The 26,941-nt window shown below is 37.8% G+C and overlaps 1 protein-coding gene across 10 annotated transcripts in view; it reads right to left on the bottom strand.

Annotated features, from left to right (window-relative positions):
• The window catches only part of CNTNAP4 (contactin associated protein family member 4), a 336,779-nt gene that overhangs the window by 92,930 nt on the left and 216,908 nt on the right, over nucleotides 1-26,941 (bottom strand). For 9 of the 10 annotated variants that reach the window (XR_010114325.1, XM_055299622.2, XM_063612412.1 and 6 more), the window contains 4 exons: nucleotides 24,960-25,221; nucleotides 15,634-15,783; nucleotides 10,214-10,385; nucleotides 1,735-1,841 (listed from right to left, as the gene is read on the bottom strand). Coding sequence is in view for 9 of the 10 variants with exons in the window: in XM_055299622.2 (XP_055155597.1) it covers nucleotides 1,735-1,841; nucleotides 10,214-10,385; nucleotides 15,634-15,783; nucleotides 24,960-25,221 (691 nt within the window). In the remaining variant the exon portion in view is untranslated. The remainder of the gene's footprint in view (nucleotides 1-1,734; nucleotides 1,842-10,213; nucleotides 10,386-15,633; nucleotides 15,784-24,959; nucleotides 25,222-26,941) is intronic. The other variant, XM_063612414.1, reaches the window with a different exon arrangement.

Below are 26,941 nucleotides of genomic sequence, written 5' to 3'. Positions count from 1 at the left end.
TATACTGTCCCTCCACTAGCTAGGTGTCCCGGGTCAAATAACGTGGCATGTGGGTACAGGTGAGGTGTTGGCTTCCATGTACAGGTGAAGTGTGGCTTTATTACCAGCCAATATTCTTCATAAAAATCTTATGAGGCACCTCAGTATACACAATTCATGCCCAGGAATGACTCCAGTAACAGTGGTAGAGCTGAGAGATTCTCTTGGTGATGTCTTCCCCAGCACCGAATCAGGGCTTCTGAGGGTCCTCTGCGCAGGGCCCCAGAGCTGGGAGCCCGGGATTCCAATCTCAACACTGGCAGGAGCACAATGCAGTGTATAGTGTAATAGACCAAGGGTGGTGAGACCGATGGCTTTGTATCTAATACCCATACCTTAAATCAAGGATATAGGAGGTAATACTAGGAGTTCAGTTGCTCAGAAATGTCAATAATAATCGGAAAAAATTGGGGGAAAATGAGCATTTTGGTCTTCCCATTTGTGCACCAGAACAACTGGATGATGAAATAAAATGGGCCTTACAACACATGCAAGCCATTTCATCAGAAACAATAACTCATGATTTGTAACACAGAAGAAAGGGATATTGGTTGTTATCCCAGGCTCTAGAAGATGATGTCACATGTTCACATTCTCACTCTGCCTCAACTATTTTAAGTAGCCTTGAACAAGTAGATTAATATCTATTTCTTTATAAATAAGTTACATATAATAGTATTTACCTACTAGGGTGATCATCAGAATTAAATGAGTTAGGACATATAAAATACTAGATCAGTACCTGACATTTAGAAAGTATTGAATAAAATTAACTATTTATCTACCACCATAATTTAATCATTATCTACCACCCTTTTCCTTATCACCCTCATTAAATAAGGTTGCAAGATAATATAAGGATTATCTAGTGCAATAGACTGAAGGTTTGTGTCTCCTCAAAACGCATATGTTGAAACCTAGACCCCAATATGGTGGTATTTGGAAGTGGGGCATTAGTGAAGTGATCAGGCCATGAGAGTGAAGCCCTCATGAGTGGGATTTAGTGCCCTTGTGAAAGATTTCCCAGAGATTTCTTACCCCTTTCACCATGTGAGGACACAGTGAGAAGGTGGAAGTCTATGAACCAGGAGGCACATCCTCACCTAATCTGCTGGCATCTTGATCTTGAACTTCTCAGCCTCCAGAATGGTGAGAAATACATTTCTGCAGTTTGTAAGTCACCTAGGCTATGGCATTATGTTACAGCTATCCAAATAGACTATGGCATCTAGTAGCTATTGGATATCTGAATCTTCACACCACAAACCACCCCACCCCAGTCCAACCAGGGCTGTTTCTGAGAATCTCTTTGTTTAATTGTATGAATAGTAAGAACTTGGTAACTGAGCATGTTTCCACTTGTACTGCGCCTTCTAGAAAGTTTAGTGTCAAAATGCTGGCCCAATTCAAGTAACAGAACAAGATAACAAAATTCACGTTCTGTATTTTATTAGTTTTCAACCCTTAGCTACCTTTCATCTTCTATATGTATTTTCCCTTTGCCAAGTATCCTACTGTCTTCTCACCTGTTTCATATTATGTAGTTCTATAGGCTATCTTGACTACTTTATGAAATGAGATGTGGATTAACAGCTGGATGCTGAGTTGTTAATATACATACACACAGCAATGAAAAGGGAAATGGGACAAAGAAACCATCACAGGAGCAAGAAAAACCAGACGTGTTCCGCTTACAGTTATGGCAAGTAGCTCCTCTGTAACCAGTGTTCGTACAGTTACAATGAAAGGCGCTCCAGGACTGGGAACACTCCCCACCGTGTTCACAATAGTTGGGCAAACACCTAAAAGAAGGTGCAGATACAATCACCAGTTTCCATTTTTAGATATCTTAAAGTATTGACCATTTATACTTGGTCATGAGAAAGACAGATGTCAACTATAACGTAATGACTAATGATGCTTCAGTCTGTTGTTAATCACTTTAATCACAGAACTAAACCTTAGATCAATAAATTCATCAGATTTCAGCCAATTCTCAGGCAGTTGTGACTGCTTAATTTTCAACATGTCTCACTATATCAGAGCCCTTCATTTTCCCTGAGTAACATAACACGAATTCAATATGTTGGCAGAAATATCAACAGCATAGATGAAATAACATTTTATCACATTGAATTGCTACATTGTTTGAACACTGAAAGAAGGAATACAGATAAAAGAAGAAAATAAAAAAGGAAGACAGAGGAATATCTTTCTTCACTTGAGGTATACTTCTAGGAATGCGGGAGAATACAAAGTATAGGCTCACAAATTTCAAGCAGTGTGTCGGGGTGCTCCAAGGTGCAAAATAGAACTCATAGGGACTCCCAGGATAATTGAAGTCTTCAAGAGAAATATCTGTCATACTCAACATCTGTCAAACACTGTGTGACTAACTAGCTTGAGGTATTTTAGTTTCAACATGAGATCATTATATATTCCCTTTAATCACATCCTATCTTTGAGGAGCAGGGTTTTAGTAACTGATTTTTTAAAAAGCAAGTACCATGTGAAATCAATATTGAACAAAAATATGAGGCTACTGGAGTCTCATTTTTTTTTTGAGACAGCTTCTCACTCTGTTGCCCCGGTTGGGTGCAGTGGCACAATCTCGGCTCACTGCAACCTCTGCCTCCTGGGTTCAAGCAGGGGTTCTGCCTCCTGTATTCTCCTGCCTTAGCCTCTGGAGTAGCTGGGATTACAGGCTTGCGCCACCACGTCCGGCTCTGGAGTGTGATCTGATTTTAAGTCTTGAGAAAAGGTGCCGTGTTCAACAGGTAAACATGTCCAAATACTAAGTAACTGTGTTTAATTAAAAATAATTTTTTCCAAATCACTTATATTACTTTTTTCAAAAGGCTCCTAAGTTGTTATGGCATTGTTAAGTTTTTTGGACCTAAACCACTTTTTAAGGTTAGGGATATACTACTAGTGTTAGGAATGTCTTTTGGCTTAGGGGCACAGTGAAAATTACTGAGACACATAGGGCACCATAGATGAAAAAGTTTGGAAAGTTTTGTTGTTGACTCAAATAGCCCTAATCAGATTTTTGATGCCTTTTAGGATTTAGAATGAAAGATACACTGAGATCAAGACTTTAAATACCCTCAGTCATTACAGATTAACGACCAAATAAACTACAAAACCTGAAAGAACATATTTGTGATGGGGTTTCTACCGTCTCCTTTATTAAAACTAAGGACAAGATCTTCCTGTTTTGCTTATAGAATTTTTCCAATTTTGACTGAAAAAGATATTATGGATTTTTTTTTCTGATTATAAGGACTAAAATGATACTAACATTCCCCTCTGCTTAACCACAGTTCAGATAGGTTTCTTGCGGACTTTAGGCCCTCGACCTGCCCTATCTTAGAGCGTTTACTTTAGAAAACTTTCAGTGATCAATTCTTTCTTTGTCCCTTTCAGATGTAAATCTTCTCCCGGCCACTTGCCACTTTCACAACCCAGGGATGTCTTTCAAGGACCTGGAAGTCACCCCTTTGAAATGTAAGCATTAAGAAAGATAGAGCCCCTGTCTCTCAATCTCTGGGGAGGTAGGAGCCTAACTTCTTTAAGCACCAATAAGCAAACACAGATGGCCTCATCTCACTGACACTGTTAGCCAGTTGTAAGGAAATAAATACTTATTAAGTTATTCGTAGCTAAGCCACTTTTAAAATCAAAGTGTCAGGTCTATCTTTTGGCTTAGAGGTGCGGTAAAAAGTTACTGAGACAGGTAGAGCACCATGCACAAACAGCCTGGGAACTTGATCAAATAGCCCTGATCAAACTATTGATATCTTTTAGGATTCAGAATGAAACATACCAAGAGACAAAGGTTTTAAATGCCCTCGTTCATCCAGATTAAAAAAAAATTACAAAACCTGCCACGAATATATTCATAACAGGGTTTCTGCAATCTCCTTTATTTTTATTTTTTTGAGACAGAGTCTCACTCTGTTGCCCAGGCTGTAGTGCAGTGGCGTGATCTTGGCTCACTGCAAGCTCCGCCTCCCAGGTTCATGCCATTCTCCTGCCTCAGCCTCCCGAGTAGCTGGAACTACAGGTGCCTGCCACCACGCTTGGCTAATTTTTTGTATTTTTTAGTAGAGACGGGCTTTCACCATGTTAGCCAGGATGGTCTCGATGTCCTGACCTCGTGATCCACCCGCCTCGGCCTCCCAAAGTGCTGGGATTACAGGTCTGCCATCTCCTTTATTAAAACAAAGGATGGAAACTTTATATTTTGCTTATAGAATTTTTTCCAATTTTAACTAAAAACAATATTCTGTATTTTTCCTGATTATAAAAAAAGAGATGTTCACTGTACAGAAATTAAACAATCCAGGAAAAAATAAAAAAGAAATGTCACTGGCAATCTCACTGTGTACGAACGACCACTACAAACATATAGATATTTGTGTATATCCATATACAGAAATGCTACTTTACAATCTGCTTTTTAAGAAACCAAAAATTAATAATGGGCATCTCTTCATTTTCATTAAGTTTATACATATTTAGCATTTTTATAGATTCACAGGAATTCATTAAAAAAGTGTCATGATTTATTTAATTTTAAGCATTTCAAATCAATGACAATGTGTAAAAAGAGGGAGATTTTAAAATATTAAAACAATAACAATTCTAGTTGGTAATCAAACCAGAAAGGACATTATTCAGAAAAGGCTTCCCCCCACCCGCCCACAGAGTATATTTATGTCTTTTTATTTTTTTAACTCTTATTTTAAGTTCAGGGGTAACTTCTGAGCAGGTTTGTTACCATGTGTCATGAGGGTTTGTTGTACAGATTGTTTCATCACCCAGGTATAAAGCTTAGTACTCATTCGTTATTTTTCCTGATCCTCTCCCTCCTCCCACCCTCCAACCTCCAATAGGTCCCAGTATGCGTTGTTCCCCTTTTTGTGTCTATTTCTCATCATTTAGCTCCCACTTCTAAGTAAGAACATGTCACATTCATTGATTAGTATTCACAACAGCAAACAGACGGAATCAACCTAAAATGCCCATCAATGATACACCAAATAAAGAAAATGTGGTATCTATACACCATGGAATACTATGCAGCCATAAAAAAGAATGAGATCACATCCTTTGCAGGAACATAGATGGAGCTGGAGGCCACTATCCTTAGCAAACTAATGCAGGAACAGAAAACCAAAGGCTACTCTATAGCAAACCTCAAACCATGTTTTAAAAGGAGTTCAATGTAAGTGGCTTTGCCTAAAATCCAAAAGAATGACTCTTAAATGGTTGTGATACATATGCTATTTCTGTTTGATCTGCTTCAAAAAGACCAACTGAGTCAATTTTTCTTGATTCTTGTTAGACTAGATTTTTCCTACTTCTAATTCAAATGTGAAAGATTAAATGGTGAATTTTATTTAAAGTCATTATATTATCGTAATGTTTACTACTAGTAACCTAAGGCAATTTAGGTTCTATTGTACTCATTCTCACCAAATGTTCTAAACCATTGTATTTTACACTTTTCTCCTCCCTACTCACTCCAATACAAGATAAGACCATTGATTAACCCATTTTCTCTAGCCACTAAAGCTTTTCCTTGGACACTGCCATCATTTCCATTGCTTGTGAACTTGAACAAATGCTTACATCAACATACCCAAACCTAAAGTGATAGTAAGATTTTGATTTCTCCTGATTCCCTGTCCATTACAATGCAAATTTCAAAAACTTTCATACAATGTAAAGATTTGCTGGAATTAATACTGAAGTAAACTCTATACAACATTATCACATTTAGGGAAATAAACTTAAGTGCCAGTGAGCGCTAGGATAATGGTGACCATCACAATTCAAATATTACATTCTTTCTCAAAACTTTGATATTGACAAGAACCAACCTCCTCATATCTGTAGCCCTCGCCTCCAAAAGAGCCATGGCTTCAGTATTACAGGAGGCAGAATAACACCACGATCTTTAAATCAACCGGAATAAACCCTGTATGTGAGCATAAGGAACAAAGGGCAGGCTTGGGGTTCCGTGGAGAAGAGGGAAGGGAAGGTAGGCAGGTAGAAACTCCACCAGAAAGGAGGAGGAAAACAATGGGCCTGGACGGAGGATGGTGCCACGGAGGCTGGAGGCCAGACCCCGAGGACTGGGTAGTAGGGGTGGATTGGAAGGACAGGTGATAGAGGTGCAGAGGCTGGAGGCAAGAAAGCCAGAAGTTGGGTGCTGGGCTTGCTAAGGTCACAAGGTGGACCTTGTCACTCAACAACCTCTTAGCTCCTGTCAGGGGTCTCTGCAGCCCCGGTGTGCTTTGATACCAAATGATATACTAAACAATTTCCTTTAATAAGTGTTTTACGTCCAAGCGACTTTGAAAGAATTGTTGTCTTAGTAGCCATCACTCTTGCCCCAGCCCCACTCACATTTTGGCCCCAGATGTGGGAACTTGGATAGCAGCTGCCTTTTCAGTTCTGTACTCACCCCTCAGCCACCCCTCTCTGAAGTCCTTGGACTAAGGGCCACCCCGCTGCATGTCCACAGAGGACAAAGGGAGGGCTTCTAAGAGAGAGAGAGAGTGTGTGTGTGTGTGTGTGTGTGTGTTTGTGTAGGGAGTGACTCTGTGTAAGGAAGATGTGAATATAAGAAGTCTGGGAAGGACTTATGAATGTAGAAGTGTAAAAGGATGGTTGTGTGCATGTGTGTGAGTGTGCACCAGTAAGGATTAATATGTGAGGAGTTGTGTAAACGTGTGTGAGGATGGTGTGTGAATGCGTAAGGAGCTTTGCACTATGTGAATGAGCACATGAATGTGTCCATGTGAGAGAAACGATGTGCAAAGGCCACACCGGTGCATGTGTGTAGAGTGCGTGTGAATAGCCATGTGGTATGAATGTGAGCATGTGTGTGCATTTGTATTTACACCTTTATCTGTAGGTTTGAGCCAACTTAAAGTATTACAGTTTTTTTTAAAAACCTGCATTGTTTTAAGTTCCTGTCAGATTGTTAATGTTTTTAATGTTACTTCCTGGTTTTTTGTTTGCTTGTTTTTGTTTTTCGAGACGGAGTTTCACTCTTGTTGCCCAGGCTGGAGTGCAATGGCACAATCTTGGCTCACAGCAACCTTCATCTCCCAGGTTCAAGCGATTCTCCTGCCTCAGCCTCCCAAGGAGCTGGGATTATAGGTATGCGCCACCACACCCAAATAAATTTTTTTTTTGTATTATTAGTAGAGATGGGGTTTCACCATATTAGCCAGGCTGGTCTTGAACTCCTGACTTCAGGTGATCCACCCGTCTTGGCCTCCCAAAGTGCTGGCATTACAGGTATGAGCCACCGTGTCTGGCTGGTTGTTACTGCCTGTTTTTAATTATACTTTATTGAACCATCAAATGATACATTTATTATGCATGGATTAAATATTAACTACCCCAAATGTTAACTTGCACCCAGAGGGGCTGCATGGCATGGCAGGCAAACATTTCAGGGAGACTTCCCTGGATCCAGAGTGCTGGGGCTAGAGGCTGGGCTCTGCCTTTTCTTAGCCATGTCATTTTAGCCAACTTATTCTCCCTGTGCATCTGTTTCCACATCTATAGGAAACAAACACCATGAAGAACAGGTTCTAAGAGATTTTGTGAGGCTTGATTTAAATGCTCATTCATGTTAAGTGCTTAGCATAAGGCCTGGTACACAGATTTTTTGTTTTAAAGGCTCCATTTAATTCTTGGGATCCATCCATCTTGGGACACCATGTCAGTAGGTAGAGCATATAAGACCAAGCTAAATATATATCTTCTTCTAAGTATAAGACAACAAGTTTAGAGATACACTTGGAAATTTAAAAAGTATGCAAATGTTACTTTGATTTTTGCTACATTTTTAAGATTGTTACGATTACTATTAGCCTAAAGCATCTTTTAAAAAGAAACATTTATAGTCAAGATCTATCCATAATTTGCTATTTCTGAAAAGCGTTTTTAAGGTATGGCACTAAAGTGATGTATTCTCCAAATGTGCTGATGGTCCTCTATTTTACAGAAAGTATGTATCTTCAGAAAGTAGGCAACCGGGAGTCCTTGTGTGAAATGGCAGCTCCAGAACATGGTCACATAGGACAAAGGATAGATATACTTGTACCAAATGAATGTTCCGCAATCTGAGATAATCAACATGCACTACCATTCAGAGTGTGCACGACTGAGCCTCTCCCTGACAGTTTCCCTGATGGCTGCTCCCCATCAGGGGTCGGGGAGTCCCTGCCTCTGTGAGCAAGCCTCATATTGAGAAGCCAGGCCCAGGAAGTCTCTCTGCGTGCCCTGTCCCAAATCTGGTTTTAGGTTCCAGAGCTGTTAAGGTTGTAACTATGGACAAGTTCACGACAAATGGACCCAGAAGTCATTCAATCCCCATATCAAGCCAGGTGAGGTTTAATATCTAAATTATCTCTTTTCATATCGTCTTTCATTAGAGAAAGAATTGTTTTCTCTGCAAATTGTTTTAAATAAAGAAATGAGTATTTGTGGGGAGGAAATTATGTCCTTCTACTCTTATTGCTGAATATGGTTATCATTACTGTTTTCTAGACATAATGAAGTAGCTATTAGTGTTCAAAATAGGATTGACAAATATTACTAAGTGGCCTGTTGGATACAAATAGAAGAGTCTTTTTGTTGACAAAATGTCTCATAAAAGTAAAAAGTTACTTTTGATGCTCATAATTTATGTATTTATTCAAAATACATATTGAACACTACTACAGGGTAGAGGCTAATTTGGTCACACTGTTTTAAAAATTGTTTAATCTGTAATGGTTACGGCATTCCATTAAACTCGATAATTAAAATTAACAGCCTTGATACTAAAGCCTGACTGGAAGATGACTTAGCTATAGTTGCTCGTGCCTAACCACAGGTTTCAATTATTACTATTAATTATTATTTTTGGCTGGACACAGCGACTCATGCCTGTAATTCCAGCACTCTGGGAGGCTGAAGTGGGCATACAGCCTGAACATGGCAAAACCCTGTCTCTACAAAAAAATACAAAAATTAGCTAGGCCTGGTGTTGTCTGCCTGCAGTCCCAGTGACTCAGGAGGCTGAGATAGGAGGATGGCTTGAGCTAAGGAGGTGGAGGGTGCAGTGAGCTAAGACCACACCACTGCACTCCAGCCTGGGCAACAGAGCCAGACCTTGTCTCAAAAAATATTATTTATTTATTTATTTATTTATTTTGAGACAGAGTCTCGCTCCATCACCCAGGCTGGAGTGCCTGGTGCATGATCTCAGCTCACTGCAACCTCTGCCTCCCTGATTCAAGTGATTCTCCTGCCTCAGCCTCCCGAGTAGCTGGGATTACAAGCATCTGCCACCACGCCCAGCTAATTTTTGTATTTTTAGTAGAGATGGGGTTTCACCAGGTTGGCCAGGCTCGTCTCGAACTCCTGACCTCAGGTGATGCACCCGCCTTGGCCTCCCAAAGTGCTGGGATTACAGGCATGAGCCACTGCGCCCAGCCAAAAATATATATTATTTTTAAGGTTATTTGTCCTCCAAAATTTACTCTCAAGTCCTGCCTTGTCATGTCCTGTACTGATGCTCTTGTTGAAACTCTTTGATCATCCTTATACCTTGATCAATACCACAACCCCAAGCTTCTCTAGAGAAGTTCATTTTCATTTTCCCTCCAGAGAAGATGGTAATTGGTTGTTAAGGAGGCACATTAGGAGAAGTGCAACCACTTGAATTCCCCTGCCTTGGAAAATATTCCGTTGTCAGGATAGCAAATGCCAGTTTGATAACTAACTACATAGTCTCAAATTTATTGGTACCTGATGATCAATCTTACTGTTCAAGTGCCTTAATATATTGAGTTTAATGACATATTTTTAATACATCTATACTTGTCTAAAATTATAGCAGCATCAACATTATCTTTGGCGAACTGGTAGCATGTGTACATACGTGGCCATACATAACATGGCCAAATCTTCCAAATTTTTTTAAAATATGACATTTAAAAAAAGGGTGCATTTTTTCTTATTTCTAATGTAAATATAATCCATTTCCTGTGGAACAGATAAGAATGGGGAAGAGGAAAGAACAATTGTTCATCTTATACATAAATTTTAATCTGATGCCAAAGTTTGAAAATAGGTCGAAATGAAGTGAGATTGCCCTTACCTGTCTGAGATGCCACATGAGTCTATCTGAAGGTCACTGAAGTTCCCAAAGGCCCCCTGCTGAACTGAAATCAGATCTACCACTTTGCCGCTGATAGAAATGAGCCTCATACATCCCTGAAATCCACCAAGTGGACTTTTACATTTGGACCCAAAGCTTTTGTCAGGACAACCTGATAAAAACAAAATAAAACCAGTACGCATCATAATGAATCAGAATTCAGGATCATAGACAACTTCATTTAAAAAATAAAAGAAAGAGGCAAATGATTATTTTCTGTATTAAAGGAGGGAATAATGACTGCAGTCATTATTAGTTTGATCTAAATTACAAACTGAAATTCATACAAAGAATTTTTTATTTACATAGCATTCCCAGGAAGTCACTAGTATTATAATAATGTGCAAGGATATTAGCTTGATCTAGATTTGAAAAATATAAACATTAGCTCCAGAATCCTAAACATGCCAGCCAGCAATATTAAACTATATATAACTTACAGACGGAAACTTAGTATTTTGAATTGCAAAATTAAGAACATAAAAGATGAAAACATGTACCATGTATGAGAAAAGACACATTAATAATGGTGAAAAGCCTTTGTATTTATAAAGCTAACTATTTGGAAAATGGGTTCTCTTGGCTTAGAATAAAATTACCAGCTGTTTATCTAATTAATTATTGTATTTTTCTATACATAAAGGAACCACATACACAAAGATTTTAGTAAGTCTCGATGGCTTAATATCAAAAAGATTTCACAGGTTGATTTTATTCTTTGCCTCATAAAAGAATGTTTCATCTATATTGATTTTTTTCTAACATTTATATAAGGCTTGTTTATCATTATTTAAATAATACATATAATATTAACCATTATTGTCTCCGGTCTAATGACATTCTAAATGTTTCTCTATCCAAGTGGAATAAATAAGTTTATCGAGTACGAATACATATATTACATTTTTTCAATTTTTAATTTGTATGGATACATGGTAGGTGTATATGTGGGTACATGAAATATTTTGAAACAGGCATGCAATGTGAAATAATCACATCATAGAGAATGGGGTATTCATCTTCTCAAGCATTTATCCTTCATTTTACAAACAATCCAACTAAACTATTTTAGTTATTTTAAAATGTACAATTACGAATGACTATAGTTACCCTCTTGTGCTATCAAATAGTAGGTCTTATTCATTCTAACTGTATTTTGTACCCATTAACAGTCCCCTACTTCTCCCCAAACTCCACTACCCTTCCCAGCCTCTCGCAACAACATGGATGGAACTGGATATCATTATGTTAAGTGAAATAAGCCAGGCACAGAAAGACAAACCTTATGTGTTCTCATTTATTTGTGGGACCTAAAAATCAAAGCAATTGAACCCATGGAACAGAGACTAGATGGGTGGTTATTATTTTTTTAATTAATCTTTATTTGCCATGATAGTCATCAACCACTATCACAATTTCAAAGAATAAGAAGTGAGTCAGCAACTTCTTAATTCCTGTATAATCCACACTAATTTTCTACTTGTGAATTTCCACTATACTTAAATTGTTTGACTGATAATATTTTTCCTTAATGCTTTGTTTTGCTGACAAAATACATTTACATGGCAAATAAAGGACAGCATTCAAATTTAAAACTATTATCAGACACATTGAAACATTTTATTTTAACCTAATGGAGACTTTGAAGTTTCAAATTTAATATATCAAGAAAAATTCATCAAAGCTTTTTGAGTGTTAATTTATTGTACATGGTACTACACACATTTCCAGTGCTTAAATTTCTTCTGCAGTGTAAGATATGGTTACCATAATCTCAGTATGTATTCTGAATGACTTATTAGCCAATTAAGAATGTTAGGGTAAAAACTGAAAGGATAATAGTTCAATAATATTTTGAAGCAACTATAATATGCCAGGAATATAAATAACTCTACTAATCTTCTTTTCTCCAGGTGGCGTTTCCTGACACATCTCAAAGTAATTCAGAATAAAATAAATTGTGCAATATGCCTGTAGGGAACAAAGCTAAGCAAACCCAGAGTCACAAGGAAAGATCATGGAATTTTACAGAAGGCATACTATCCTATCATGAGGCAATTCATATTCCTAGCTACGATGTTCAATAAGCAAGAGATTCTATGAACAAAGAGGGGTTCAACCCAGGTTAGCCTCATTAGTCTATGATAAGAGGCAGCAACAAGTTAATACAATGCAATACCAGAGAGAAGTTCAGCACTGAGCCCAATTTGAGATGAAAGTCCTAAAATAGGAAGATTTCTGAAGAATACTTAATGCTGAATTAATGGACGGATCCATTACTGGAGGCAGTCAGCATGTTAAGCACCTCTGAGGATAACAGATAAATTATCACTATCTGTCACTGCAGCAGAAGAGAGATGTCAGGTTAGACTTCACAGTGCTGTAGTCAGTTCATTGGATGGAGAATGTTTGCTTTGCACAAGGGAGGAGGATGTGAGAATTTTGCACACAGTATCCCCAGATTGTGCTGCATGGTGTGTTAGGCATTACAAAAGTTCCCATATGGGAACGTACAGAAATTAGACACTCAACCATTCTCAATCTAGAGAATCTAAATTTAAAATGTATAATTTATAAATGATAAAAGCTGAGCAGAACATACCACCACAAATGGAGTCCGACTTTGTGAAAAGCACCTGTTTGAGGGTGGAAAAAAAAGTACAGAGTAAAAAGTGATGGATGGATAATAGAAGTCTGGTGTGGCATATATACAATGCTGCTAGTTCAGGAGCAGCCCACTCTCCCAATATGACAGCCACTGTCAAGACTGGTAAAGAGTGGAGTTATAACCCGGGCTGTTGGAACAACCCAGATAAAATAACCGGAAACTTGCGGTTAAATTTAGAGAGAAGGAGAACTGATGAGACATGTCTCACAACACGGAATAACTTTTTACTTGAACATAAACTGGATGAAGAATTATCTAAAAAACACTTTCCACCTAGACAACACAGATCCTAGTGATAGAGAGCAGCCTCATCTACACAGAACTTTCCAGGGTGAACGACTGTCACAGTTCACCCAGGACTGGGGGAAGGAGGTTGTTCCCAGGATGAAGGTCTTTCAGCTAAAGTCGGCAAGAGTTGATCACCCCACTGCCTGTACCAGCCAGGTCCCTGTGGCAGTCTTGCATTTTAGGGACCCTACTTTAGCCCTCCTCCAGCCATGCTCTTTCCCATGGTACCAAAAGGCCTCACAGGAAAAGATGATGTGTCCACTTAGAATATTTTCCCCTCTAGTTCACTCCCAAGATCCAGAATTTCCAGCCCAAAACCCCTAAGTGGGCTTCCTGGAAGATGGATCTCCTTAACCTGGTTCTGGAAGCACAAGGCTGGGAAGAGCAGGGCAGAGTTTGGCAGCAGGCCTTCTACTGTCATCTGGCTCCTTGCTTCCAGCCCTGGAACTGTTAGGGTGACCTGGATTTTGCAGGGCTTGTATTTAACGACCAATAGAATCTCATGCCAAGGTCAAGCATATTCTGATGTGAAAGAACATCCACTGAAAAAATGATTGAATAAACAGAGACACCTAAGTAAACTTGAGATTCGTAATTTTTAAAGAAAGCCCTGAGGTTGGAATTTTATTGTGGAACTCTTAAAATATATTATTTAGAAACACCTTAATAGATGTAAAATTATAACAAACATGAAGCAAGAATAAAACCCAGATTCAGGAAAGCATTTACATGGGGGATCAAAAGATATGATACAAGGGACAGACATGCATTGATCATCTTTCTTTAGCAGAGGGACACATGGGTAAGTGTATACTTCAGAAAAATCGTTAGTAATCTTTAAAATGTATATATTATGTAAAGTGTGAACAACAGAGGAAACTGGATGTGGAGCGTGCAGGAACTCTATATTTTTGCAACTTTTCTGTAAACCTAAAACTATTCAAAAATATTTTTTAAAAAGATGATGTATATCATATGTATCATAATAAAAACAAGCAAAATCACAGATTATATGTGTGGTATATTTTACTACAAAATAACATTACAGTATCAATAAAGGCAATCACTAGAGTAAAAATTTATATCAACTAGCTAGGCATTGTTAAACCTGAACATGAAGGACATAAAATACGTGAAGAATGATGATTCTATTTTCATGATTTACAAACAGTTTTATCCAGTCTTTTATTTTGCATCATTTAACAATAGGCCTATTTTTTCCTTATCTTTTTTAGTGCTTCTAAATCTTTTCCTTTGAAGTGAAAGCTCTTGGTTAAGTTGTTCTATATATCTTACTATTTATTAAAAGAATGTGTTACTATGGATTGCCATAAAATCAATCATATATTCCAAAAGGTTTTATAAGCAGCCCGGTTTAAATATCTCAGTAAAGGAAAAAATTATATATATATTTTCAGATTGTTGGCCCTAAGCAGCCTTTCACAGTAATGGATTATGTAGCAGTTTTTTTGTTTGTTTGTTCTTTTGCTTTTAGAATCCTATAAATTGATTCAGAGACTGTGTGCTCACCGTCAATACTTAGAAAATAATTTGTATTTTATTAGTGAATAATAAAGACTCAGCTACCTCTATCAAATTCAAAAATGATTCCAGATACAAGCAATTATTAAAATGTAACATAACAACGACAAAACAACGCTAATATAAGCAACATCTCAACATGACTAGAAGTGAGTCTTACTGCTGGCAGTTTTAAAACATTGCATTTCTAATGGAAAAGAACATTTGTTTTAATTTGCCAGTGATAAAAAATTCATTTCCATTTTTTAGGTTTTCTTTTCCAAGCTTTTAGTTCAAACAAACATCCACTGGGCAGGTGGATGCTTCATTTGCTTTTGTTCTCTAAGGGAGATGAGCTGGTGTCGAAGGCTGACGCCCTGATTTCATCAAATGTATCAGTGCATTGCGCTTAACAAGGAGAAGAGGTTGCTGGGGCTGATTAAGTTAAATTATTTGTCCTTTGGCGTAATATTGTCCTTCTGTACTGGACAGTAGGGAAGCAATAAGGATGCTCTGAAGGAGCTAAGAGGCATAATCAAGACAATACTGCAATTAAATCAGCCCATAAAATCAGAAGAAGACATATAAGGATCATTTAACATTAGGAAAATATAACAAGGTTTGAAGGTAAGAACTGAAGAGGACGGCCTACTTAAAATCAATCTCATTATAGAAACTGTAAACAGAAGTAAGTCCACCTTGCAGAAATGCATTTCAGGTCAGAATTTTTCGACTTGATCCACCCAAAACATCCCTGATCAAAGACAGTGAAAAATTATTACTTAGTATTCATATTGGTTAAAACATGACGACTTCGCCAAGACACGGGGGTACTAATGCAAACATGGTTCAGTTGCTCATAGAGACTGGCACCTATTCTTACCTCCAAAATAATAGGTGCCACCTGAATAAATTTGCTCAGGCCTCAGCGGAGAACCAGCAGAAGCCATCTGGCCGTCCACTGCCACACTCAAGTGATTCTTTTTAGCAGATAAAGAGACAGAATGCCACTGCCCATCATTTAATCCGACACCTAGGGAGATGAAATCAGTTAGAGATCTCTCTCAGTAGTGAACACTACAAGGAGTTGGTTAGAAACAGCAATAGACACATCACTCAATTGTCTATAGTACTTCACTCTATTAATGAAAAACAATGACATCAACAAAGAAAGGGAGACAAATTGGAAATGAGCATCCTCTATGTGGAAAATGGAGCATTCCAAATTCCCAACCCTGGACAATCCGGGATGGTTACAATATTTCAATTATTTGTCATAGATGGATTTTAGCTTCCATCTATGTAATTTCCTTCTTAGGGAGGAAGGGTTTAGGAATTCCCAAAATTCCAAGATATACCCAGTAACATGGTTTATCTGCTACTTTGCACTTTTTTATAACCACCTTTTTATGGTAAGATAATAGAGTATTTAGCAAACTATACCATCAATCATTACAACAATATTGGAATAAACTATTAATAAATAGTGAAAGTTTACAGGTATAATGTAAAGTTAAAAATAAAGCACTGTGAAAAGCCATGTATATGCAATTGATCCTTGTAATTTGTAGATTTGATATTTGAGAATTTGCTTCCTTGCTAGAACTTACTTATAACTCTCAAATCAATATTTGAAGGGGTGTTATCAGTCATTTGAGGACATGTACAGAGCAGTAAAGACCTTCAGCGGCCCTGTCCACATTTCCTGCTGAGGTCAAACAGAGTAATGCTCTCCCTTATTGCTTTAGCTCTCATACTGTAAATAACGTTTTCTTTAAATTTTCGTAAGTTTGTTCGTGATTTCACTGTTTAAAGTGGCCCCCAAACATCATGCTGAACTGTTGTCTAGCATTCCCAAGAGCAAGAAGGCTGTGATGTGTCTTTTGGAGAAAATACGTGTGTTAGATAAGTTTCATTCAGGCATGAGTCAGGGTGCTGTTGGCCGAAAGTCCAATGTTAATGAATCAACATTATACTAAAGAAGACATCCTTAAACAGAAACACACATAAAACAAGATTATGTATTGACTGGTTGAGAAAATGTTGTGACAGAGGCTCCCAGGAACTAACTCTGTATTTCCCCCAGGAGCAAAGGTTCAGTATTCCCTAATTCAGTGTGTTCACAGACTTTTTAGAACATAACTATAGTAAACAACGAGAATAAACTCTATATATATTTATATACAATTCTAACTATATTCTCTTTTTTTTTTGAGATGGAGTCTCACTCTGTCGCCCAGGCTGGAGTGCAGTGGCGCAATCTCGGCTCACTGCAAGCTCCACCTCCCGGGTTCAAGACATTCTCCTGACTCAGCCTCCCAAGTAGCTGGGACTACAGGCCCTCGCCACCATGCCCAGCTAATTTTTTTGTGTATTTTTAGTAGAGACGGGGTTTCAGCGTGTTAGCCAGGATGGTCTCAATCTCCTGACCCCGTGATCCACCTGCCTCAGCTTCCCAAAGTGCTGGGATTACAGGAGTGAGCCACCACACCTGGCCCTAACTATATTCTTATGTAAGTATGGGAAGGGACTTAACAGAAATGTTCTTACCCAGAAATAGTAGTTTTTGGCCAGGTGCTGTGGCTCATGCCTGTAATCCCAGCACTTTGGGAGGCTGAGGCAGGCGGATCGCCTGAGGTCAGGAGTTCGAGCCCAGCCTGACCAACATGGAGAAACCCTGTCTCTACCAAAAATACAAAAAATTAGCCAGGCGTGATGGCACATGCCTGTGATCCCAGCTACTGGGGAGGCTGAAGCAGGAGAATTGTTTGAACCTGGGAGGCAAAGGTTGCAGTGAACCGAGATTGCACCACTGCACTCCAGCCTGGGCAACAAGAGTGAAACTCCAACTCAAAACAAAAAAATAAATAATAAAAAATAAAAATAAAAAAAACAACAGTTTTTTTATAAAGGAAAAATGTGATTGTTTCTATTTACTTACATATTTTCCTTTATTTTCCAAGTTTATATATAGTATATATGTATAAAGTCAAAAGTTGCTAAAATCAAAAATCGAGGTATTCTTATCACCTCTAAAAAGCAATCTCTAGTCCCTCCTAAGGAAGCCCCAGTGTCATGAATCCCTCAGAATGCATAGGCTTTTCCTTTTACAGGCAATCAATTCTACATGGAGCTGTGTAGTTAAATATTGAGCAGAGATGTGAAATCTAAGCGTCTTTGTCGTGGATTTACCAGTCAGGTTTACATCCATTTGAATAGTCAGCTCTGTGTGATTCTGCAGATCAAATTAGTAAACAAAAAATATAATCAATCTATCAAAACCAAACAGCCTCTTTTCTGATATTGCATGTGATTTCTTTCCTGATTTTATGTAAACCTCTTTTCTGATATATGTGATTTATTTCCCCGAGCAATTTCTACCACATGCATTTGGATCAAAAATGCATCAAGGCTCCCTTAGGTGATTATATGTCTTTGCCCTGGACATATTTAGTCTAACACAAATTTTAGCCAGGGCACAGAAGCTCACTTTTACATCGTATCTTCATGAAGCAAAAAAGATTATCGAAGACCCAACTCTGGTTTGGTTTTTGTTAAGATAATAGGAAAGGCCTGAAAACTGGAATAGGAAGAATGTAGGTTAGATCCTTTTAGACACATTTTCTAAGAGTGGACTCTGAAATAGACAGCTGAATAGAGTTATATAATCCTATACCAACATATAGGACTGGATTAAAATAAATCAGATGTCCTAGATTTGTCATCCAGTGCTTCCTTTAAGATAGATTTCACTCATTTAGAGAGAAATTTCTTATATACTCTGTGTCACATGTACAGTCTACCCACCTGCCCCTGGCATTTCTCCTACATCTCATTCTCAAACCCTGTGTGAAAGACTCTACTTCTCTTATTTCATTTTAGACTTTCCATTGGTATCCAACAGTTCTTCTCTAACTATCTTTGGGGATGAACATTTTATTTTCTGATCTATTGCAAATTGATACTTTTATAAAATATGATGAAAATAAATTACTAAAAAATAGATTTTGGCAAGGCTGCAGAAGGAAAAAGGGGGGGGATGCTTGTACATTGTTGGTGGAACTGTAAATTAGTTCACCTTCTATGGAAAGCAGTTTGGAGGTTTCTCAAAGAACTAAAAATAGAATTACTATTCGACCCAGCAATCCCATCACTGGGTCTATACCCAAAGGAAAATAAATCATTCAACCAAAAACAGGCGTCCCCATTCCCCAGGGCCATGGACCAATACCAGGTCTGTGGCCTGTTACGAACTGGATCACACAGCAGAAGGTCAGTGGCTGGCAGGCAAGTGAAGCTTCATCTGTATTTACAGCTGCTCCTATCACTTGCATTACCGCCTGAGCTCTGCCTCCTGTCAGATCAGTGGCAGCATTAGATTCTCCTAGGAGTTCGAACCCTATTGTGAACCCCCACATGTGAGGGATCTAGGTTGTACACTCCTAATGAGAATCTAATGCTTGATGGTCACTGTCTCACATCACCCCCATATAGGTCCATCTAGTTGCAGGAAAACAAGCTCAGGGCTCCCACTGATTGCACATTATGATGAGTTGTATAATTATTTCACTATATATTACAATAATAATAGAAATAAAGTACATAATAAACTTAATGTGCTCGAATCATCCTGAAACCATCCCCCAACGTCACAGTCCATACAAAAATTGTCTTTCATGAAAACAGTCCCTGGTGCCAAAAAGGCTGAGGACCACTGACCAAAAAATATGCCTGCATTCGTGTATTTATTGTAGTATTATTTACATTAGCAAAGACATGGAATCAACCTAGGTGCCCATCAATGATGGGTTGGATAAAGAAAATGTGGCATATGTACATCACAGAATATTATGTAGCAATAAAAAAGAATGAAATAACATTGTTTGCAGCAACATAGATGCAGCTGGAGACTATTATCCTAAGTGAATTAACACAAAACCAGAAAACCAAATACAGCATGTTCTCACTTATAAGTGGGGGCTAACGACTGGGTACACATGGTCATACAGATGGGAACAACAGGCACTGGGAACTTCAAAAGGGGAGAGGGCACGGGGCAAGAATTTAAAAACTACCTATCAGGTACCATGTTCACTATTTGGGTAATGGGTTCAGTTGAAGCCCAAATCTCAGCACCATGCAATATACCCACGTAACAACCTGCACTTGTACCCCCAAATATAAAATTTAAAAAAAATAAAATAACAAATAAATAAGACATAAAATACAAGCCCACTAACCACGTGCTTAGATGTTACAGTGATCTCTTTTTACCAGTTTCTAGGAGTTTAATCTCAATTTTAACATTCATCTCATCATAGATCAGTTGAAAGTATTTCACTGAGCCAGTGCTGGTCCAGGGACCATACTTTGAGTAGCAGGGCTCTGGGCAGTCATTGGTTAGGCATGCAACAGGATTAACTAAAAGGCTTGGGGAGGCCTATTGTCCATATAGAAGCAAAAAATAGATTAAGAACAAAAGATTACCAGAGCAACCCACTGTAATTTGGCACACATTTAAACACATTCATCTAACAAGCTAGCAGGTTACAGGTTGTGAATAGAACGAAGTGGTGCCATGTTTGTGGGGAAACCTTCAGAAAGCTTTTCCCAAGCCTCCTTTGTAACAAACATTATTTACCTATGATGAGGAGAATTAATACCTGTCCATGGAATTTATTACTCAAATCACAAAAAGTCCCTTTAACTCATTTCAACTAATTTTACCTATATTTAAATGAGATTCTAATTTTTTTTGTGAGTATACAACTCCTTTCCATTTCTAGGTCTGAAAATAGGTTGGCCCCTTTCAAGGGCCACACACTGTGAAACAGGAAAGAGAAAGAGAAATCACAGAACTTGAATTTGTTCTCTTGCTTCTGATATTGTGTAACTGAACGAAAATTCTAAGCACCCAGTCCCACCACTCACAACTTTTAAGTCTGGGGAGGAACATGTTGTCATAATAATAAAATAATAATTTTATGGAGGTATTACTTATAACAAATACTGGGAGCTTTCTATGCGTAGCATCATTTAATCTTCACTATAACTTATCATTCTCACCTTAAATAAGGAGAAAATGAGGCTCAGAGAGGAAAAGAAACTACCGAGGTCATATCCAGCTGCTGGATAGCTGAAGGAAAACAGAAAACCAAGACTGACTCCAAAACCTACACTCTTCCCTGTCTGCAAGACAGGTGTGTCCCTTACTTTATTTTATTTTATTTTATTTATTTGTTGCTCATGTTAAACAATTAATTCTAAGAAAAATAGGCCCCAACAGCTAGGACACGGCGTAGTACCATCAGTGAGACCTTGGTGTTGTAAGAATCTGGCTGGCACTGAGGGCTGGGCTTTGGTGTTCTTCTGTTCACCATCAACAATAACACAGAACACCAACATCAGACAAGGCCATTCTGTGACTATAAGGAAATGAAGGTGGGGAAAAATCATGACTACTTTATAATCTTGTCTAAACACAGACAGAAGCAAGGCTACTGTACAAACCACAAAAACACGAACTTCTTTCTCTCCTGATACTTACGAATGACCAATTGTTTTGTTTTGTATTTACCAACTACGACTTTAGCCTTACTTCATTCTTTCATCCTTCTGGATAAGGTTTACAAAGATATTTAATCATAGAACTACCCTCACTTCCTGACAGCATTTAGTCTACAGCAATTTTTCACTTCCTTGAAACCTCCCTCAAGTCAGCTAACACAACCCCAAATCCTATGCCATTCTAACAACTTTGTCTTCAGACAACCGTTGGTTTCCAGGGTGTGTTCTCTCTGTTGCAATAAGCAATAAATTCAACTTGTTTAACTCCAGATATGTTAATTGCAGTCCTTGGATGGAAAACATTGACAATGCCAAATGGAATAACGGAAGGATGGAATAGTAAATGGAAGCGTTTGCAATTGCACATTGGAGACCATGAGATTATGGCCTAGAACGTTCTCTCTCTCTTTCTCTTTCTGTTGCTCTCTTTGTTCTGTCTTCCAGCCTAAACCACATAAACATACAAAACACGAAGGAGAAAAAAGATTTATGTATACTCCCTCTCTATAGATCGTCTTCTACTTCCAGTCCTAAATTGCATCAGAAACATGAGAGCTTAGTTGTCATCTCCCTCTCATAAGACTACAACACATATCTGTAGTGCACGATGTATAAGAAAAAAATCAGCCTGCCATATAGGGTAGGAGTTCAGCAAAGGTGCAAAAGGCAATTACACCTAGGCCATTCCTCAGGGAAAAACCAAAGAGTGTTGCCTCTTTCCAAGTGTATTTCAGCGTTCTAAAGTGCCAGACATTCTTATATCCACTAACTGTAGTCGCTAACCAGAATTAAGGATACAGATTACTAGACAGCTCTTGTCAAGATGAAAATATGGAGGTGGTTGGTACCCATCACTTTGGTGGAGAGCAGGAGTTTAAAGGGTGACAGGTTTATAGCCTGAAAGTTAGGAATATTTCAACAGTGAAAGGGAGGAAGGGGGACTGACAAAAATGGCTCTCCTGCGTGCAGCAAATCAAGGGGGCTGCTCCATTGTAAGAGGCACAAGAATTGAGAAAAATGCAGAAACATCTCAAATACTGCAAGCCTGCCTCTGCCAGGCCCTGCCCATGGGGACAACAGGCATGGTTATAAGCCTGATTTTCACTGTTAGGCAAAAACAGCAGCAGAAATGCTAAAATCATAGCAGAAATCTCAAATTTGATATTAAAAACTTTGTTTTAAATGGGGACATAAAACTGTACTGCTCATTGATTTTTGCTTTGACATCTATAAAGGTGGCAACGACTAAAAATATTTTGTGTCATAAGGGATTTTATAGTGCTGCTAATATGTTTCATGATTTATACTAATATAATGTGTTGAATATTTCAAAAATGACTTAAGCTGACATAATATTTTTGAATAATTCCAAATGACAATTTGCAAAACTGTACATCATATTAAAACTTTAGTCTGATTATTCAAGCATTTGCACAATTCAGTTCTTTCTCAATACAATTTAATCTTAATTTCATTATAAAATATATTAAAATGTTGAGTTTTTCAAACAAATAAGATTTGTAAAATATATCTGCAGTAGCTAAGAAAAATTAATCCATCCTTATATAATGAAAAGATTTAGTACAATGTGATAGCAATCCATCAATAAAGACATGGTTCTCTTGAAAGTCATTATAATACACCCTGACAACTGGTTTAATTATCAAGTGTTGCATACGTGAAACATAAATGGAAAGTCTTCCCCTTAGAAGAACAAACTGACCTCCCACCCAACTACCATTTAAATAGTCTATTTTCAAATGCAGAATGTACTTGCTTCACGGGAACTAGCAAAAAATAATATTGTAAAAGAAACTGAAAGAAAAGAGTACAGAGAGGTTTTAAGTAAAATCCTACTTGTGTTATCTTCAGTGTACTGACATTCATATTTAGTCTAGTACCCTTATGATTAGTATGAAAATAATCATACCAAGTCAGATGATGTCATAACAGATTATATTATATATGAATTTAAACATTCATTTAGAAATTTTTAAATCCCTCGGGGTATTCTATGAGACCTATACCTAGTAATATATTAACTATACATGCTTGTAAAGTGGTTAGAAATGGACTGGCTTCAGCCTGATCAACATGGAGAAACCCCGTCTCTACTAAAAAATACCAAATTAGCTGGGTGTGGTGGCACATGCCTGTAATCCCAGTTACTTGAGAGGCTGAGGCAGGAGAATCACTTGAACCCGGGAGGCGGAGGTTGTGGTGAGCTGCGATTGCACCATAACACTCCAGCCTGGGCAACAAGAGCGAAACTCCATCTCAGAAACAAAAAAAAAAAAAAGAAAAAAATAGGCCGACTTCATGGAGCTCCCCAAAGTAACGTTGCACTGAAGCGGTTTCTTTCAGATGCTGAAAATTAGGGTATGAACAGAACCACTTCAGAAGGTGTCAGATACATCACAATAAATGACACATTAATGGCAAGCTTACATTTTTAGACCTTCAATTTCAGGGCCTATTAATTATTAATATGAGACTGATTAATTTATTTCTTTTTGTCTAGCCAGCAAATCTACCACATTTTGAACACTAAATAAAAAGTCACAGCATAGTATCTCTTTAAAAATTATAACTAATATTGAATTCTCAGTTCCATATTTAAACTACAATAGCAGTACAGCAACAAAAAGACATATAAATAGTAGGCATTTGTATATCCATTTGTATACGTGTTTTCTCATATTTAATTTTCAACTGTGTTTTAACTTTTCATTTTTTTCTCCTCTCCAAGTTACATTCCACTATTTTTTGGTCATAGTTAATATAGAGGAGTGGTACAATGGAATCTTTAAGTTGTTTTTAAAGATCACTTATTAAATTAATGTAGTAATTTACCCCAAGGCAACCTCTAGTTGCTTGGCTTGGATGCTATTGTACATACGTAAAAATGTGATGTAGAGCTTTTGTCAAGAACTTTATAATTTTAATGAAGAGACAAAAACATCCCTCACTCAAAGCACTGGCCTAAATTAGACATTCATTATCCAGACACTCATATAGTCACCTTAACTATATTACTTCTAATTATTAAAATGATACCGTATTGCCTAGAAGTAGAGAGAATGTCATTTGGTGCCAAAATGAGGAATCTTGCATAAATCTTTGCATCCCCTTAAAGTGTATTCAACTCTTTACATAAGACATCAGCAAATAAAGTTACCGTTCACACTGTACACTCATATACAGATATAGATCTAGATCCCAGAAAGACCTCTCCCTTTTTCTTGCAGACCAGATAAGACTAACAGGTGTGTTAGGAAGAGTCTAGTCTTCCATTGAAGGACACTTAGTTAACTTGTTGGCCTATTTCAACGTCTTCACGTTTTCCCCAAAACACATCACCTTAGGATATGTTCTTTGTCTGGAGTGGGAGACAGGGTCATGAAACAAAACTTCAGTTCCCCAAAACTATCATTTTGGCTAATAAGAACTGCTACTGTTGGAACCATATTTAAAAGAAAATCGGAATCAAGTTCCTCCAAGAAAGAGTACTTATAATCTTACTAACCTGAGTATTCATTTATTAAGCAAATATTACATTTTTGGTTATGCATAAAATTTGGCCACAGAGAAAATAAAATCTTTCAAATCCATATGCTTTGCCCCAGGGAATACATTTATTACCTGCTGTGATGTCACTGGGTAGTTTTCCTGGCTGGTAGAGATTCGACTTAAGTTTTCCATCACTCAGAAAGAGGAGGATACCCCCTGAAATCAGCTGAAGTTCACTGAATAGCAGAAGCCCTGCCTTATTCCAAGTTCGAAATTGAAAAGTGGCAGAAACCTCCTCCTCTCCAGAGAAGTCTGGCAGTGCTAAATAACTCCTGGAGCTCAGAAAAGTCACGGGCATAGATTGTGGTTGTGAACAAGAAAATGACACATTTCCCTGAGAATAAAGTAAAAGAAAAAGTTTTCAGAATGTTATTCATATCACATTAGTAACAGAATTTGAAGGCTGCTTTTCAATCTCACATTATCCGCGATTTAAAACAACCGCCTGCTATCAACATGACAATCCAAAACACTGCCATATTTCTTAAAGGTTCTTCAAGCCTTTGCTCTGCTCTTCTCTCCATTTCTCAAGTTTAATATAAATTTAAAAGTCAGTGAAGTCAAGCTTATTTAGAAGAACATGCATTGGAATAAAACATTTGGTCTTGGTCAAATGAAAACATTTGGCTCTATTATGAGTCTGTGAAAAGTGAATTCACTTTTATTATAAACAAATACGCTGATCCAACGAATGAAATAACAAAAGCTGAACAGCAAACTCCCCTAACCCATATATGTAAAAGCAATTTTAAGACTATCAGACCTAGGGAAAAAAAATGGAAACATTTTTACCAGCTGCAGCTTGGTCTTTGTTCTTAGTGATACATAATAGTTGTATATATTGATGAGGCACATGTGATATTCTGATACACACATATAATGTGTAATGAGTAAATCAGGATAATTGGGATGTCCATCACTTCAAACATTTATCTTTTGTGTTGAGAACATTACAAAACTTATCTTGTAGCTATTCTGAAATATACCATAAATCCTTATTAACTATAGTTGCCCTACTGTGCTACTGAAAACTAGAATTTATTGCCCCTCTTCTTTCTAATATTTTTGTACCCATTAACCTGCAGCTTGATCTTATGCATCATTTGGATTGCTGCCTGATAGCTTACCAGCAGCAAATCCTCTTGCCAATGAAGAGTGAATGGCCCTTGCGGTTTCTAGAAACTCATTTTATGGATAAAATACACACATACACACACACACACACACACACACACACACACACACACACACATCTATCTAAAATATTTTTATTTTTATTTTAAATAATTTTGCTTTTGTTAAAAAAACTTTTAAAATCTTGCTGGCAGTTATGGTCATATAAATACCACCAATTCACATAATTAGAAATAAAATGTTGTTTAAACAATAAATACACTTGTGATGTGCTTTGAGATTTGCTGACACGTGAGCTTAAATTTACACACTTTGGATTTTAAGCAATGAAAGAAATTCGTTCAAATCAGTATGTGTCTGCTTTTTATTATCACATTGGTAAAGCTAGAAACCATGTTTCCCAGAATCTCCTTACTTGTCTGCTTCTGAGTAAAAGCCAAAAAAAGAGAGCTTGGGTGATACTTGACAGTTAGAATTAAAACACCAGCAACACATTTTGCCCCTAAGGTTTTTTTTGTAATCATGTGCAATGAGGGGTGGTCACACAGTGGCTGGTTTGTTCCAGTCTGTCTTTGCTGTCCTGCACTATGGCCCATCTCTTCTTCCTGACAGCTGACACGGCCGACCAACAGCAAGCCCAGGCCCATCCCTGGATGCATGGCTGGGGACACACAGGGGTGGTGGCTACCCACAGGCAACAACTGCCAAAGTTCTCTTTAACCCTCCTAGGCTGAAAATGTCTGTAAGTTCCAACATGCCTCCACACACCATTGCTTTGGGCAGAATTAATGACTTCTCTGATCCCCGCACTTCCCCTGCCAGGCCTTTCATTTTTTAGTTCCTCTGAAAATTGTTAAGGTCCAAGTCCTAATATAGATCCACTGTTCACAATACTTAACATTGGTGCTGCTTCCCTAATG

The sequence above is a fragment of the Symphalangus syndactylus genome, chromosome 11 (genome assembly GCF_028878055.3).
Source record: "Symphalangus syndactylus isolate Jambi chromosome 11, NHGRI_mSymSyn1-v2.1_pri, whole genome shotgun sequence".
Taxonomy (NCBI): Eukaryota; Metazoa; Chordata; class Mammalia; order Primates; family Hylobatidae; genus Symphalangus; species Symphalangus syndactylus.
This window is presented reverse-complemented; position numbering and strand designations above follow the sequence as displayed.